The sequence below is a fragment of the Pipistrellus hanaki genome (assembly GCF_964339955.1).
Source record: "Pipistrellus hanaki genome assembly, chromosome: 3".
Lineage (NCBI taxonomy): Eukaryota > Metazoa > Chordata > Mammalia > Chiroptera > Vespertilionidae > Pipistrellus > Pipistrellus hanaki.
Genome location: NC_140505.1, coordinates 97,510,387 through 97,529,235, shown reverse-complemented (window position 1 = coordinate 97,529,235; position 18,849 = coordinate 97,510,387). Strand labels below are relative to the sequence as shown.

General features: G+C 40.0%; 1 protein-coding gene across 4 annotated transcripts in view; it reads right to left on the bottom strand.

The window, feature by feature from the left end:
* ZMYM2 (zinc finger MYM-type containing 2) overlaps positions 1 to 18,849 on the bottom strand; it is a 152,375-nt gene that overhangs the window by 16,013 nt on the left and 117,513 nt on the right. For all 4 annotated transcript variants that reach the window (XM_084878529.1, XM_084878528.1, XM_084878527.1 and 1 more), the window contains 7 exons: positions 15,989 to 16,118; positions 15,154 to 15,269; positions 11,264 to 11,435; positions 9,378 to 9,503; positions 8,243 to 8,337; positions 6,071 to 6,239; positions 5,728 to 5,879 (listed from right to left, as the gene is read on the bottom strand). In XM_084878529.1, coding sequence (XP_084734655.1) covers positions 5,728 to 5,879; positions 6,071 to 6,239; positions 8,243 to 8,337; positions 9,378 to 9,503; positions 11,264 to 11,435; positions 15,154 to 15,269; positions 15,989 to 16,118 — 960 coding nt within the window. The remainder of the gene's footprint in view (positions 1 to 5,727; positions 5,880 to 6,070; positions 6,240 to 8,242; positions 8,338 to 9,377; positions 9,504 to 11,263; positions 11,436 to 15,153; positions 15,270 to 15,988; positions 16,119 to 18,849) is intronic.

Here is an 18,849-nt window from a genome sequence, read left to right as displayed (position 1 = left end):
TAGAAGCATGAATAGACTGTTGAATCTCAGAGGGAAGGCAGGGGAGGGTGGGTGGGAAAAGGTCAACCAATGAACTTGTATGTATATATGCATAACTTTGTGGACACAATGTGGTGGTGAGGAGTGAGAGGGAGAGGAGGGCCAAGGGGGAATGGAAGCAGACTGGAAGAGATTAATGGGGGGATGGGCGGGGTAAGGAGGACTTCAACAATAAAAATTATTTAAAAAGAAAAGTCCTCAACCAACTTAGGCAACAACTTTCAATATTTTCCATTTGGCATATACAATCTAATTACTATAATTATGTGGCACACCGAAAAGTACATTTTTTGCCAATCTGACAAAAAAAATAGGTATAATTTTTGCTTCAAAGTGACTTTTTGAAAAATCAAGTGCCTATAGTTGTGTGTAAGGAATTCTGGTACCAAAAATAAATCAATCAGGCATAATCTTATTATGTGATGTGACCAATATGATGCAATTCTATTACATGACCTACAATATATATTTATGGATAAAGACAGACCACTTACACCAGATGGCTATTATTGTATTGGCTGTTGTTATTTTTTTTCATTTGATAATATTAGGGAAACTAAGACAGCAGGTTAATTTTCATACACAGGCACCAGGCAGAGAGCAGAGCACTAGAGCCAGTAGACAAGAGTGGAGCAGCTTGGAAAGCTTGGCTCTCCAAGCTGCCAGAAGGAGAGCAGCGAGGGAGAGCTGGCAGCTTGGAGGACTTGGCAGAGTGGGAGGCCATGGGATTGAGACAGAGCAGGAAGTAAAACCAAAAGCGCAGAGGAACACCGGGAATTCTGGGAACAGTAGTTCTGGTGGCAGCCCCAGGCCAGGAAGCGGAATCCCAGAGGGAGAGCTGGCAGCTTGGAGGATTTGGCAGAGTGGGAGGCCATGGGATTGAGACAGAGCAGGAAGTAAAACCAAAAGCGCAGAGGAGCACCGGGAATGCTGGGAATCGTAGTTCTGGTGGCAGACGGATCTAGACACTACAGCAAAGTGAGCCTGGAGTAAATTACTGTTGCGGTGGGGGATGGAGGGAAAGCAAAGGTGAGAGACACAAGTAAAATCAGAGTGTCAAGGAAAAATTAAAGGGAATATATCCCAAAACTTCCAGGAAATCTCCACCAATGAAGCAAAGGAGAAGAAAAAAGCCTCTATTATTCTGTGAGCAGCAAACCAAACTGGGTTGGAATCTCAGACAATTCGCTCACATGACTGCAAAGACAGACAGAAACTCAATAATTGGAGAGGGCTCCCCTGAGAGCTCCCAGATTGGAGAGGGTGCAGGTCAGGCTGAGGGAACTCCCTCCCCTGTGCACAAAACTTCATGCACCAGGCCCCTACTTTGGAATAAAAGGAAATAGAAAACACCCAATATATAGAGCAAAAAGAAAAAAATCCAAAAAAAATGAGGATAGCCCTAGTTGGTTTAACTTAGCATCAGCCTGAGGACTAAAGGGCCTCAGGTTCATTTCTGATCAAGGGTATATGCCTGGGTTGCAGGCTCAATTCCCAGTAGGGGGCATCAGGAGGCAGCTGACCAATGATTCTTTCTCACTGCTGATGTTTCTCTCTCTCTCTCTCTCTCTCCCTTCCTCTCTCTCTCTCTTTCTCGCTCTCTAAAAAAAAAAAAAAAAAAAAAAAAAAAAGGATAGTATAATAGCCTCTGAGACAACTTCAAGTGCACCAATATTCATACCATATTGAAAAAGTAATGATGGAAAACTTCCTTAACCTGGTGGAGGAAAATGTAAGTCCAGAAAGTTCAGAGAGTCCCAAATAATATTAACTCAAAGAGGCCCACAAAAAGACACATTGTTAATTAAAAGGCCAAAGATTAAAAACAAAAACAGACTTATAAAAGCAGAAAAAGAAAAGCAGGTAGTTACCTACAATGGAGGAAATTCCCCCTAAGATTGTCAGATGATTTCTCAACAAAAACTTGACAGGCTGAAGAGACTAGCACAAAATATTCAAAGTGTAAGGACCTTCAACCAAGATTATACAGCAAAGATAAAATTTAAAATCAAAGGTCAGATAAACAGCGTCCAAGACAAAAAAAAAAAAAAAAAAAAAAGCTAAAGGAGTTTATCATCACCAAATCACTATTTCTAGAAATGTGAAAGGATCTGGTCTTCTTTAAAAACAGAAAAGAAAAAAAATAGAGAGAGAAAAAAATCTGAATGAAATGGCATTAAATAAGTTATCTATCAACAGTTAATTTAAATGCAAATGGATTAAATGCTCTAATACAAAAACACAGGGTGGCTGAATGGACAATAGAACAAGACCCTTATATATGCTATCTACAAGAGACTCACTTCAAATCAAAAGAAACACACACAGACTGAAATAAAGGGATGAAAAAAGATATTTTGTTCAAATGAAAACAAACAAACAAAAATAACTGTTTACTTACTCCAGACAAAACAGACTTTAAAATAAAAGGCCATAAAAAAAACAATCTAGCAATTTTGCTTCTGGGTATTTATCTGAAGAAACTCAAAACACTAAACTCAAAAGACATATGCCCCATATATTCATTGCAGCATAATTTACAATAGCCAATATAATAAAATATTACCCAGCCATAAAAAGAAAAAAACTTAAAATATTTCCATGTGCAAAAACATAGATGAAACTACATGATATTATGCTAAGTGAAATAAGTCAGGAAAGGAATGACAAATGTCAGATGATTTCACTAATATGTGGAATCTATAAAACAAAATAAACAGGCAGAACAGAAACAGACTTTTTCTTTACTCATAGATACAGAATACATTTTGACAGTTACAAAATAGGAGGGGGTGAGGATATAGGTGAAAAAGATAAAAGGATTAAAAGTACAAATGGTAGTTCCAGAATAGTCATGGGATATAAAGTATAGCATAGGGAATATAGTCAAGAATATTGTAATAACTATGTATGCTATCAGATTTATCAGAGTAATCACTTTATAAGTTATATAAATATATAATCACTATGTTATACACCTGAAACTAATAAAATGTACATCAACTACAATTTAAAATTTTTAAAAATTGCTCTGGACGATTTGGCTCAGTGGATAGAGCATCAGCCTGCAGACCAAAGGGTCCCGGGTTCGATTCCAGTCAAGGGCACATCATCAGTTGCAGGCTTCTCCCCAGCCCTGGCCCTGGTCAGAGTGCATACAGGAGGCAATTTAATCTCTCTTCCAGTCTCTAGAAATCAATGGAAAAATATCCTCAGATGAGGATTTAAAAAAAATTTTTTTTTTAATTAGTAAAAATAAAAAATGGAACTACTGCTAAAATGATGACATATATGTTCTCTTTTTTAAAAATTACCTTAAGTATGCACACAGTTGATATATAGGACTATTGTATAATAATAGCCATAGCAATCACCCAGGTCAGTAAGTGGGAACTATGGGGACAGCATGGTACAAACACAAAGAAGTAACACCATCTCCTGTTTGCTCCCAGGGAGAATTATATGTAATAACCTAGAGGCCCGGTGCATAAAATTCATGCAATTGGGGGGGGGGGGCGGGGGCGCATGGGTGTCCCTCAGCCCAACCTACACCCTATCCAGTCTGGGATCCCTTTGGGGATGCCCGACTGCCAGTTTTGGCCCAATCCTCCTAACCACTGACCTGCCTGCCTGCCTGATTGCTGCCTGCTGGCCTGACTAATGCCTAACTGCAACCCTGGCAGCATGATTGACACCTAACAGCTCCCCTGCTGGCCCGATCATCCCCAACTGCCCTCCCCTCTGGCCTAATCACCCCCTACTGCCCTCCCCTGCAGGCCTGGTTCCCCCACTCCCCAGCCCCCAATTGCCCTCCCATGCAGGCCCAATCATCCCCAACTACCCTTCCTTGCAGGCCCAATTGCCCCCAACTTCCCTCCCTTGCCAGCCTGATTGCCCCCAACTTCCCTCCCCTGCTAATCCTATCACCCCTAACTGCCCTTCCCTGCTGACCACCTTGTGACAATGTGGGGGTGGCCATCTTGTGACACAAGGGTGTGAGGGTCAATTTGCATATGACTTCTTTATTATATAGGATAACTTGTTCTGACACCAGAAGATTGAGATGTTTTCACCTACACCAGTTAGCATATTTACAAATGCTATGCCTACTCTTTTTTACTACAAAACATAATAAAGTAGAAGGGGAAACATATACACAGTTCTAAGCCTTGTGCCACAGCCACTGAAGCCAGATATGTTTCAGAATTCAAATGTTTTGTACTTCTACAGAGGAAACAGACCATTACACAACATTCCATAGGTAAGTACACTACACTTGTTTAGAAACATTAACAATTCTACAAGTCTACAATTAATATACTAAGACGGAATTTTTTAAAATATATTTTTTCATTGATTTCAGAGAGGAAGGAAGAGGGAGAGAGAAACAGAAACATCAATTATGACACAGAATCATCAATCAGCTGCCTCCTGCACCCCCCCACAATGCAAGATTGAGCCAGCATCCCAAGCAGGTGCCCTGACGAGGAATCAATCTGTGACCTCCTGGCTCATAATTCCATGCTTAACTACTGAGCCACACTGGCTGGGTTAAGATAGAATATTTTTTGAAAATATAATAAAGAAAACAGAATCACAACTCTTCAAGTCAGGTTTTACTGTCAAAAGAGTTTCCAGAGAAATCTTAGTTCTCAAGTTTTGGGATTTTAGAATGGTGAACCTAGTATCGCCATATAAATATGAAGCTCAAAGTACATGGAAATCTATCAAGTCGGAATAAGAAGAAACAAAATTTCTCTATTTCTTTTAGACTGTTACTACAAAATATGTGATGGCCTTTGAACACACAGTAATGTATAGATAGCTATGTGTTAATTCCCCACACTGCTTTCATTATCTTTGGAAATTATCTACCCTGAAGAGAATATAAATAAAATACAAATTAAGACAATTCCAGTTTTTTTTCAGTAACTTATTTCAATATGCTGTTAGCAGCTTAACATTAAATTTTAGGTCTTTAAACAACACCCTGCATAAGAAGATCTACTTCCATTATTTACCACATTTACATACACACAGAATGTGAAGTGAAAATCCTTTCTGACCTCTAGGTTCAAACCTATACAATTTTTTTCAGAAACAGAAGTTATTGCCATCAATGGAAAACTCCAGATTCACAGACATTCAGCTGAAGTTTATTCAAAATTCCTAAAGAATGATCCATTTTGTAAGATGATTCCAAAGAACTAATGTTTCTAACATGATAGAAAAACGTGACCAGTCCATACAGAAACAGACCAACCATATGAAGAAACCAGACATTTTCATTCACATGCATTTCAGCAGCATGGATCTATGTATATCTGCATCATGCCATTATCTTACATATGGTAACAAACATACAACTTTGTCAGATATGTTACAAAAGATACAGACATTTTGAGTGGTCTGTTCTTACTGGTTTTTGTACTGAGTTCTGAAGAATGTAGTAATTTTTAAGAAAATATCACATTATAGCACCTAATTACAAAGCTCAGAAAATCCTTTAAAATATCCTAGTTTTTGTCATAGATTAAATCTTTTTTTGTCTCTCTTGATGAAGCAATGAATCATTATATTCCATGAAGTTTTGTTTAATATTCTTGAAGCATAACATTTTTCTGTCCAAGAAATACCACAACCTTTCTTATTAACATTATATTCAAAATTTGCCTGCAAATTACTAACCTCCTGTATTCCAAGGCAAAGATAATAGATGCTGTCAGGTGCATAACTCTCTCCATTTGGTCGGCGGATCTCATTGACAAAATGGGCTAGCCCATAGTTAAGCTCAGCCGTGGTGTGAGACAGCAGATCCTCTTTTAACTTTACTAATTTAGCTAAAAAGAAATAAAAAATTAGTAATTGATATTACTACTGTCTTAAGATTAAGAAAGCCCCTGAAATTTATTGTATGTAAGAACTTAAAAGTAAAATAAAATCTACATTTATTTTTTAAAAGTTAAAGGAAGTTAATAACAATATCTTGCTGTTAAATAGGACATAAGGAAAACAAAATCAGAACACTTACGAGATTTTAGCTCATCTAATACCAGAAGATCTTCGTCAAGTTGCCTCGTTTTGACCCAGTGTTTCCATGCATTTACACCATATGTATACTTGAAAGGAAAGCTGCATTCTGAATTGTCAGAACTATCATCATGAGACTGGTATCCTGATACAGCTTTTCTCTTGGCTCCCTATTAGTAAAATACCACTGTAAATCTCCTTTTTTTTAAAAAAGTCTACATTATTTCATGACTTTATATAAGCTATCAATCAAAAAATGCAAATTAAAGAGCATATACTTATATTCTTAGAATTGACCGGTACTCCTGAAAGTGAGAATAGTCACCTATAACATGTGTTGAAATATATTTGCAGAAATGCCATATTTCTACATAAACCATTGTGTACAATAAAATTTTATTAACTTATGTTGTGAGTCTCTGGTGAGAAAATAAATATATGACATGAACTAATAATCTGAAATAAAAGGATAATAAATATTAAGAGATAAATGGAAGAACTTTATAATAATTCCACCATAAAGGAAATAACTACTCAACTCCTTTTCACTTTCTTGATGGCACTGTTTGCTATACAAGTTTTAAATTTTGACATAATCCAATTAATCATTTTTCCTTTTGTTCCTTAAGCTTTTTCTGTTATATCTAAGAAACCCAAGATAATGAAGATTACAGCCTATGTTTTCTTCTAAGAGTTTTTTGGTTTTTTTCTAAGAGATTTTTAGTTCTTACATTTAGATCTGTGACTCATTTTGTGGTGTGAAGTAAAAGTCCAACTACATTCTACTGCAGAGTACTCCTTTTTTATTTTCTTTCTTTTGGGGGAAATCTGTAAAATTTTTCTTTTGCCCTTTGGACCTTAATTTATGTTGGAAATGAGAAATAAAGTTGATGTTAAAATATTTAAAACAATTACACCTGTTAATTTTGTCTACCTGAATCTATTAGTGTCTGAGATGTCTTCCTATGTGTTGATATGCTTAAATGAAATAGGATATAATGAACTGTATATTCCAACATCACTGATTAGTCTCATCAAAAATAATGCTGGAGCCCAGCTTGTGTTGCTCAGTGGTTGAGCATCAACCTATGAACCAGGAAGGTCACAATTTGATTCCCAGTTTGGGGCACATGCTCCATCCCCAGTAAGGGGTGTGCAGGTCGTAGTCAATCAATGATTCTCTCTTATCATTAATTAGAGGCCTGGTGCATGAAATGCATGCGCGTGTGTGTGTGTGTGTGTGTGTGTGTGTCCCTCAGCCCAGCCTGTACCCTCTCCAATCTGGAACATTCCTCTCTCAATCCAGGACTGCTGGCACCCAACTGCTCACCTGCTTGCTTACCTGATTGCCCCTAACTGCACTCACTTGCGGCCTGGTCACCTCTAACTGCCCTCCCGTCAGCCTGGTCGCCCCTAACTGCCCTCCCCTGTCAGTCTGGTCACCTCTAACTGCCCTCCCCTGTCAGTCTGGTCACCCCTAACTGCCCTCCCCTACTGACCCAGTCACCCCTAACTTCCTTCCCTTGCCAACCTGGTCACCGCTAACTGCCCTCTCCTGCTGGACTAAATGCCTCTAACTGCCCTCCTCTGCAAGCCTGGTTTCCCCCCCCCCCCCAATTGCCCGACCCTGCAGGCCTGGTCCCCCCCCAACTATTCTCCCCTGCTGGCCTGATCACCCTCCCCTGCTGGCCATCTTGTGTGTTGAAGTGATAGTCAATTTTCATATTACCTCTTTATTATATAGGCTGTTTCTATCTCTCCCTATTCCTTCCTCTCTGAAATTAATAAAAATATATTTTAAAAATAATGTGGATGATGATGATGGAAAAAACAACTCCCTAGAAAATAGTCTCAATTCTTGTCAAAGAATTAATTTACTTGCAACTATGTCAACTTTTTATCTATGCCAACCATTTATAAAGCTAAAACTGAAAACAAAAACAAAGTGGCAATAATAATTACTCTTCTTCTATTAAGTTACAATTATATCTGAGACATTTTTATTATCTAAAAATGAAGTAATAAAGACTTTACCTCTTAAATCTAGAAAACAAAATATCTTCCCATATTCCTAGGCACAAGTGAGCACCATTATATCCTTACTCTATAGCTGTTTAGAGATATTACTATATAGAGATATTAATCAAATGCAAAAATACCATTAATTTTATACCTTTTTTTTAGATCGAGGTTTAGGTTGTTCCTCATATTCTTCTCCAAAAACAGGTGGTAATAAAAATTCATTTTCCATATCAAGCTCTTCAGCAGCTGACAAACAAATCACAACTTTTATTCCAAATGCAATAGCAGAGCTTTATATTACATAACACAGCCAACAAAGAAAGAACCAAAGGATGTAAACAGGCATCTGTATGTGGGAACAACCTGTGCTGGGGTGAAGAATAAATGATCTTCTGTATCTAACATGGCCTATGAATTCTGATAAAACCTGTTCAGACTCTTAACAAATATGTACAATGAATATCAACATGAAATTTTCATGTAAATTGGTATCAAAAAAATTATTATAACCTGAAGTTCAATTGTAAGATCTAAATGATCTCATTACAAATCTATTTGAATCTATTAAATCGTTCCTAAAATAAAATACTTTACATTCAATTCAATGTGCTTATTTGTCATCAATAGATTAAGAAAATAGTGAAAATAGAACACATCTCTTTTATAACAAAAGACCTGAAAATACTTTTTCCCTTTGAAGGTCAACTTAATTTTCAAAAGGATCTTAAGAGAGTTACTACTGATATTTTATTTCAATTATTAAAAAATACACAAACACTTCTTTATCCTTTATCTTCAAAATTTTATATAATGAATTACTTTGAGAAAGTTTCTTTGTAAGGCTCTAAAAATCCCTACAAAGCAATCCTGAGTCATTTTAGAAGTTAGCTGTTGCCCTAGCTGGTGTAGCTTAGTGGATAGAGCGTAGGTCTGCAGACTGAAGGGTCCCATGTTCGATTCTGGTCAGGGGCACACGCCTGGGTTGTGGCTCAACCTCAGTAGGGGGCATGCAGGAAGCAGCCCATCAATGGTTCTCTCTCATCATTGATGTTTCTGTCTCTCTTTCCCTCTCCCTTTCTCTCTAAAATCAATAAAAATATATTAATTTAAAAAAAAGTTAACTGTTGAATTTTATCTGGGTAAAAAAGACAACTATGAACAGTAAAGGCAATGACATGAACCCTAAATGCCTAATGATCATAACCACAATTATGACTCTGTAACTAAATTCCATAACCATAGTTCACATAGTTCACATTAAAAGAATAAAATAGTACTATGAATACCTCTGGGAAAATCTATTTCGATATCCAAGTCTGGCTCATATGGTACATCAGGCATGCTGGACTGTGTCTCTAGGTCAGAATCCTTCAAGAGATCTGAACCAATTATTTCAGTCTCAATAATTACACCTGTAATCAATCCAAACTGTCATTAGAAATAAAAAAAAGACCTCAACGATACCTATACCTGGCAAAAGAAAGTCAGTTAATTGTAAATGCAAAACAAGAATACTTATATTAATGTCACAAAAGGAAAAGGTATATATATAGCTATCTTGCAATTAACTATTATAAACTTTATAACTACTAGATAACCTTGAGAACACAAAAACTTTTACTCCTGTAAGTTTTTGGCCCTCTTCAAAAGTTAATAGGCATGCTTTGCTAGTAAAACATCTCTGATATTGAGAGTATTTGTAAAATCAATTTTTTTGTCTAAAGTAAAATAATGAGGATGGATAACTGCAATTTTTCAACATTTTTCCTGAATTATGGCCTAGGTTTTTCATGTCATTCAATATATACTTATATACAACTGTCTTCTAATATTTTGATCAGTTGTTTCAAGCATTTTTTGTATTGCAGTCCTTAATAAGAAATGCATTTTATCTAGGTTCAGGATGGTAGTAGAAGACAGAAAGACAGACAAGCATTCATGCGCACCCACACAGGAAACAAAGGTTTCACAAAATACTACCCTTTCTATAAGGGAATTTATGCTGACATTTTGGGTGTTCATTAAAAAAATAAAAACTTGGACCCTAGCTGGATTGGCTCAGTGGATAGAGCATCAGCCTGCAGACTAAAGGGTCTGGATTCGATTCTGATCAAGGGCAAATGACCAGGTTTTAGGCTCAATCCCCAGTAGGGGGCGTGCAAGAGGCAACTGATCAATGATTCTCATCATTGATGTTTCTATCTCTTCCTCTCTCCTTTCTTCTCTGAATTTAATAAAAATATATATTTTTAAAAAATTTTTAAATTTAAAAAATCAAAAAACTGATTTCAATCCACGAAATTCATTGTTAACTCCCTAACAAAGTGCTTCAAAAATATTGTCACATTGTAAAATACATAGAATTTATAGTGTTTCTATTGTACTCTAAAGGGATTTAGCTCACGATTGAAACAGGACTCTGTTGTCACCAAAGGACTAAGGGGAAGAAATATTCTGAGACAAAAACATCTACAACACACTCATCATGCTGTACGTTTAGAATCACTGCCCTAACAGAAGTTACAACATACCCTGGTTTAGATCATGCAAATGACATTAGTATTATCGATAAAACAAAATTGGAGATAACTATTATAAAATAAGAATCTGGATTATTAAATCTACTACAAATTAGTTTTATATCTGAGCTAGTCTATGAAAACAAGAACAAATTTTAGTTGATCGTGCATTTCAAATCCTTTTACCATTTAAAAAAGGACCCTATAGCCGAAACTGGTTTGGCTCAATGGATGGAGCATCAGCCTGCGGACTGAAAAGTCCTGGGTTCGATTCCGGTCAAGGGCATGTACCTTGGTTGCAGGCGCATCCCTAGGAAGGGGTGTGCAAGAGGCAGCTGATCGATGATTCTCTCTCATTGATGTTTCTAACTCTCTATTCCCTCTCCCTTCCTCTCTGTAAAAAATCAATAAAATATATTAAAAAAAAAAAAAAAAGACCCTACAAATTTCTTCTTGAAATTTCACTTTCCATAATAAAACACCTTGCAAGATACAACTTTGCTCTCTTAACATAAAATACATTTTTGTTACAATCTTCCCCCACTCCTACACCAAGGATTAAAATGCTCTGGAACATACTACAATATAACAATTACAGCACTTAGTAAAATCCAACAACACTCATCCACAAAGTGTAATACAGTGTAGCTCACTATTGACGTTAGCAGCGTTTGTTTTCCCCTCCTCTTCAGTCATCACATCCGTCATTGTGAGCAATTCGGTATCAAGAGGATCTGAAGAAACTTTGCTTTTTAGCTCCTCAGCTACTGCAGGGTTCTTCTCACTGCTGTCCACCCGGGCCGGCAGAAAAACAGGGACTGGCACCTAATTCACCAAAGTATTTACTGTTAGGTTTGCTCAACATTAAAAGGTATTTTTCTAACCCTGACTGGTGTGGCTCAGTTTGTTATGCGCCATCCATGCACCAGAAGGTTACCAGTTCAATTCCCGGTCAGAGCACATGTGTGGGTTGTAATATCAATTCCCCGTAGGGTGTGTGCAGGAGGGAGCTAATCGATGTTTCCCTTTCACTTCAATGTTTGTCTGTCTTTGTCTGTCTGTCTGTCTATCTCTCTCTCTCTCTCTCTCTAATCAATTTTTAAAAATTTTTAAAAGGTATTTTTCTAAAGTAAAAATTATCTGACACATGGTCTAGTTTATCATTCTATCCTATATAATAAAAGAGAAATATGCAAATTAACCATCACTCTCCTAAACCCATAAGCCACACCCACAAGTCATGCCTACTGGCCAATCAGGGTGAGTATGCAAATTAACCCAGCCAAGATGGCTGTGACCACAGAGAAAGCAGGAGGGGGCCTTGGGTTTCCCAAGTGATAGAGAAGCCAAGCTTTCCACACACCCTGGCCAGCCCATCCACCTTAAGGCTACAAAGTTTCAATTACAGAAGGTAAATAAATTCCCTGCCACCACAGAGCAAGCAGAAGGCTTGGCTCCGCTCCAGGCTACAAAGGTTTAATAAATAAATCCCAGAATCCAAGGCCTCTGCTTGGGGGGGGTCGGGGGTGGGGGGGTGGGGGGTTGTGCGGCTTGATCGGCCTGAAAACTACCACAGGCCCCTCACCCAGGCCGCCCCACACCCTAAGGGAACCCCCACGCTGATCCAGGACACTTCAGGGCAAACCAGCCAGCCCCTACCCATGCACCAGGCCTTTATCCTATCTAATAAAAGAGTAATATGCAGATTGACCATCACTCCAACACACAAGATGACTGCCCCAATGTAGTCAAAGATCCTGCCCCTATGTGGACACAACATGGCTACCACAAGATAGCCAGCAGGGGAAGGCAGTTGGGAGGCACCAGATCTGCAAGGGAAAGCAGTTGGAAGTGATCAACCTTGCAGGGGAGGGCAGTTAGGGGTGACCATGCCAGCAGAGGAAGGAAGTGGGGGGCAAACAGGCTGGCAGGGGAATTAGTCTATAATAATAATAAAAGCATAATATGCTAATTAGACCAGGTATCCTTCCGGGTGACCTTCCGGACAAAGCTGAGGCTGCCAGGGAAGCCCGGGTCCCGGGTGCTAGAGGGAAGCCAGTGCCAGCAGCCAGAGGAAGGAAGCCCTACTCTTGCACAAATTTTGTGCATAGGGCCTCTAGTATTGGATAAAAACCTTGCAAAGAACACCTATTAAAACTACAATAAGATGCTGCCCAAGCAGGTTTGACTCAGTAGATAGAGCATTGGCACGAAGACTGAAGGGTCCCAGGTTCAATTCCAGTCAAGGGCATGTACCTCAGTTGCAGACTTGATCCCTGGCCCAAGTTGGGGTGTCTGCAGGAGGCAACCAATCGATGTGTCTCTCTCTCACATTGATATTTCTCTCCCCACTTCCTTTCCACTCTAATCAATGGGAAAATATCCTCACGTGATGATTAAAACAAGAACAACAGAAGTATTATCAAGTATTATTGACTAAGATGTCACCTGTGACAAAGAAAGCCCAGAACACAAGCAACTGTCTTTTGAAAAAAGAAAAATAACTTTTGTTATCATCAACATATCATTTCATGCAAGGATTATCAATCAGAGTTGGCAAGAATCTATGGCCTGCTTATCTGCCAAGTTCTGCATTAAAATTTGAAGATATATAGATGAATAGGCAGTAATTTTTGCACTCAAAGAATTCAGAGTACTGTTAAAAAGGCAAATATGAACCAGCAACAGTGATGAAGTATGACTAATATTACAACATTAATATATATAAAAGTACTATAGGAATATAGAAGCTAGAACCAGTACTCTGCTTGGGGAATAACAATGATTATAAGAAAAATATCTAAAATTTAATAAGCACCCGGCATTGAGTAATGCAGATATGCTGACAGAGAAATGGAGGTACCCTACTTCTCCCACCATATAAATGTGTTTACTAGAGGCCCAGTGCACGAGATTCATGCACTGGGGGGTAGGGGTGGGGTTCCCTCAGCCCAGCCTACACCCTCTTAAATCTGGGATCCTTCTCACAATTTGGAACTGCTTGGCTCCCAACCACTCATCTGATTGCCCCTGCCTGATTGCCCCTAACTGCTTCTGCCTACCAGCCTGATCACCTCCTAACCACTCCTCTGCTAACCTGATCAATGCCTAACTTCTCCCCTGCCGGCCCAAATGCCCTCAACTGCCCTCCTCTGCAGGTCTGGTCCCCCGCAACAGCCTGCCCTGCAGGCCCAGTGCCCCCCCTCCCCCCAACTGCCCTCTTCTGCTAGCCTGGTCACCCCTAACTGCCTTCCCTGCAGGCCTGGTCACCCCCAACTGCCCTCCCCTGCCAGCCATTTTGAGAGGACATTTTGTGACCACATAGGGTTGGGCATCTTGTGCAAGGGTGTGACAATTTGCATATTACCTCCTTATTATATAGGCTATTTTATGATATGTAAAATATCCAATACAATAAAAGCCTAATATGCAAATTGTCCCCTCAACCAGGAGTTCACCCATTTGCTTTGATGTGCGCTGACCACCAGAGGGCGGTGCAGAACATGGAGGGCATCAGCAACAAAAAGCTGGCAACGGGTGGCAGTGGAGGCACTGCCGGTCCCAATGGGCTTCCAGGTGAGCTGGGTCATAGCCACCAGGACTGTAGGGGCTGGTCAGGCTCCCCGTGGGTTTTCACAGGAGCCAGTCTGAGAGGCCGGCTGGGAGAGAGAGCTGCCCGACTGGCCTCCGGGCAGCATTGTTGGGCGGCCCAGAGGCCCACATTGCACCCGGGCCAACAGCATTCGGCCGCACTCACTGCATCTCCACATGGGAACTTAGGCGGAAGGGGGCAGGCAGGGGCCTGGGGGCCCAGGTGCTGCCCAGGGCCCAGAGGTCAGCTGTAAACTGCCCTTCCGTGCCAGATGCTCGCACTTCAATCGCTGGCCAGGCCTAGGGACCATATCCTTGCCCAAATGTGGTGCACCAGGCCTCTAGTATGACATATAAGCACAGAGTAATCACCTAGAAAAATCTCCACCAGTGTTCTTGTTTGCAGTACTGATTAATAATGTATTATTAACTGATATATTATATTTAAAAACTACTAGCAATTTAAGAGCTGGAAAACTACCAGCAATTTTAGAGCTGGAATAACATTACAGATAATTTATTTCTACATCTTAATTTTAATGAAACCAATCTGTTCCCCAGGAGGCTATAATAGACAAGCCCTGACTTAAGAATACTAAGTACTGCAAATGATTTATAACAAAGTATAATGATATTTGATATACAACCCTAACCCATGTTTCAGTTCTAAGCCTAAAGCAGCATCACAAATATTTTTATTTAATATGAACCAATATAAAATACAATGGAAATAAAGCAAACATAGGCATCTGCTGAACTTCACTCTCCAAGATTCTACACAGCCCAGCAGCATAACCAACACAGATTCAAGCACACACCCATACCTAACTTAGAAGAAAGGCCAGTTCAACCCCATTTGCTAGCTTCACCGAAACAGTAACTGCAACAACACTGTTCTCCCATCCATGCCTCATAAATCTCACAATGGAAAATAAGTTGAAATCCAACTTACAGGAACGGGAACTGTAGTGGGGACAGGAATATTCTGGCTGTACATGTGCATAGGCACTGGAATATATACAGGCACAGGGATAGGCACTGGGACATACTCTGTCTTCCAATTGTCATCTGCAAATGCAATATGCAATGAGGAAGCTCGTTAACTAGCACTGATACAGTGTTCAGTGTTAAAATAATGCGGTAACAAAGAAAAACAAGTGTCTTAGTCCCCATTTAAAATAAATTCCCATTTTTCACAAAATTAGCTGGAAAAAAAAAATGAATGAAGTAGCTGTTCTCTTATAGGGAGTACAAATAGAATTAAGAACTTTATTTTAATATAAAGAAAACAACCTTTAAAAAAAACAATATAGAGTTCCTGACACCTTACAAATTCCTCTCACCTCCCCCACAAAAAGATTTATTTAATCTAAAAATCATTATATACCTAACATTTAAATTTGATAAAAATACATATTTGAATTATTTCATCTCATTCTGAGAAGGAAACAGCATTGCTGTTATTACAGATCACACTTAGAGATGATGGTCAGAGAGAGTACTATAACTTTAGTAAGTCTTAACCAAAAAATTTTCCCATGACATTATTTCACTGTTAACATTAATTTGTATCCTAGGCCTTTATCAGAGATTAATTTTCATAAATAATTTTAAATAATATGTTATATTCTCAAGGTAATATCTAAAATTAAACGGGCAAAATCAACAGAAAATGATAGAGTAAATTTATTCATAGCCTACTATTTGAGAAAACCTGGAATTTCATTAAGAGAGGTATAAATACAGGTAAGTTTGTAAGTCAAATCCCCCTGCCCCCCCAAAGCTACCTGTCTGACAAGATTTGGTCTGCATGTGAGGTTTACAGTAAGTAGCTTTTGTCATCGTTAAAGGTTTGCAAAGAACTGCTTTATTCTTCATCTCTTTGTTGGGTGTTGGAGAAGGGGGTGGTGCTGAACCCTACAGAGAGGCAAAAAGAAACATTTTATTACTTCTTGCTGGGAAAAGATACTGGGTTTTAGTGCCCGTGAAGGGAACACAGTAAGAGTATAACCAAATTACGCTATTAATATTATGTTTATCACAGCCTTAATCCCGTAGAATCAGTTAGGATAGAAAGAATCTATCCTGGCCACTGGCAAAGCAGTAGTAATTGGTCATTCTACAGATCTGTGTTACCTTCGAAGAATATCATCAGCATGTCTTTTAAAAACATAACACAAGCCCTAGCCGATTTGGCTCAGTGGATAGTGTTGGCCTGCAGACTGAAGGGTCTGAAGTTCAATTGTAGTCAAGGGCATCTGCCTGGGTTGTGGGTTCAATCCCCAGTAGGGGGCGTGCAGAAGGCAGCCAATCAATGATTCTCTCTCTGAAATCAATAAAAAATATATTCCAAAAAAAAAAAACACACATAACACACCTCATTTTTAGATAAAAGTTATGAGTCAGGATTTTTAAAATACCTTGGCTCTTTTTATTTGAGAAAGGAAAAAAGTTCCTGCAGTTAGTATATCTATGTGATAATCTAGCTCCCTCTGTTGGATAAACAGCTTATACATGATACAAAGTTTGAAAGGATAAAAAAAATGATTTAAAAAATTGCCAGACTTTGAGAGAGAATCATTGATCAGCTGCATCTTGCACACTCCCTACTGGGGATGTGCCCGCAACCAAGGTACATGCCCTTGTCCGGAATCGAACCGGAAACCCTTCAGTCCACAGGCCAACGCTCTATCCACTGAGCAAAACCAGTTAGGGCACAAATGTAATTTTAGGAACTTATAGTCTCTCAAATGTTTTCACTATGTTCACTGTAGCATTATTTACAACTGAGAAAAAAAACCACAAAATTGAAAACAAGCTGAAGCTCCGTGCAAAAGGAACTAAAGATAAGGTGCTCTCCGTATCACCCAATGACAGGGGGAAAACATACAGAATATTAACACACTCCGTTCACTTGTAGTTCTGTTTTACACAGTCACGATGAACACTAAAACTTTGCTCTAAAAGGAAATAGAGGTTTAGGTTCCTGCCAATCTGTGGTCATATTTTTAAGAGATCAACACATAATCTTATTTCTGTTGAAACACTTTAATATATATTTCTTATACATAGTGATATACAGCATTTCTTTTCATCAGTATGATTATAGCATCTATATATACATAAAACCCTAATATGCAAATAGACCAGACTGCAGAACAACGAAACAACCAGTCGCTATGATGTACGCTAACCACCAAGGGGCACATGTGGACCATGGTGGGCGTCAGCAGCAGGCAGCAGAGTGCGGAATGTGGCAGGCACTGGCCTGGCAGTATGGTAAAGATGAGGTGCCTGTCGCTGTCATCGGGGTGGGCCTCTGGTTGTTACTAAAAATTCTTTGCTCCCACACACAGCAGTCTCACACGGCCCTGGCACCTGCTGCCAGCACTGGCCCCGCTCACACCTGCTGCCGGCACCCAGCTCCAGCCCCGATTGCTCAGCGCCATCAGCAGTTTTGAGTGGCAACTGCCAACTCCAATGGCCCCTCAGGGCTTCTCTACCTCCCCCTGCTACTGAGTGGCAATCAGGGCCAACAGCTGCCTCTCCCACCCACTGCCAACACCAGCCCCACTCAAACCTGCACAGGAGGCACTGCTCACACCCGCTGCTAGCACCTGGTGCTGGTCCCAATCACTCAGCACAATAAGCGGGTGCGAGCAGCGGCTGCCAACCCCAACCGCCTGAGGGTGTCGCCACCTCGACCTGCTACTGAAGGGTGATCAGGGCAGCAGACACTGTCGCACCTGCTGACAGTGCCAGACCCACTTGCACTGACTGCTGGCACTGGCCCCAATAGCTCTTCCGTCAGCAGGTGCAAGGGTGGCCGGCGCAATCAGCGTGTGGAAGCGATGGTGTATGAGTAGGGTTGCCAGCAGATAGGAGACCAGGGGCCAGGTGGAGGTGCAGAGGATGGGCTGAGACCTACCCCTGTGCCCACAGTAGCCTCGCAGCCCACAGTTTCTTTCACGGGGCACAAATTCATGCATTGGGCCCCTAATTGCTGTTTAATTGCTACAGTGGTCATCAACTCTCAACAAACATGTATACATACAGTACATACATACTGGACAGTAGTACTTGTACTCATTAATGTGAGTACATATGTACACAGTGATGTAAATCAGGTTTAATGTAAATCAGATTCAGCTTTTAACTTTTTATAAGAACACTAGGGATCCAGTGCATGGAATTTATGCATGGGGGGTGGAGGGGGAACCTCAGCCTAGCCTGCACCCACTCCAATCAGGGACCCCTTGTGAGATGTCCCAACTGCCGGTTTAGACCCTGTGGGATCAGGCCTAAACCAGCAGTCAGACATCCCTCTTGCAATCTGGGACTGCTTGCTTCAACTGCTCACCGGCCTGCCTGCCTGATCACCCCTAACTGCCCGACCCTGCCACCCGTAACTGTCTCTGCCTCAGACCCCACCATGGTGGCTTGGTCTGGAAAGAAGTCAGGTGTCAGGAAGATGGCCAGTCGACCAAGTCTAATTAGCATATTACCCTTTTAGTAGTATAGATTATATAAGATAGGACTGCTTAAATGGTGGGGTGGGGGAGCCTTTTTCAGCAGAAGGAGATGCTCTTGGCGGACAAAAACAAATAATCCCTATATCTGGACTGACACCAGCCATATGCACTATACT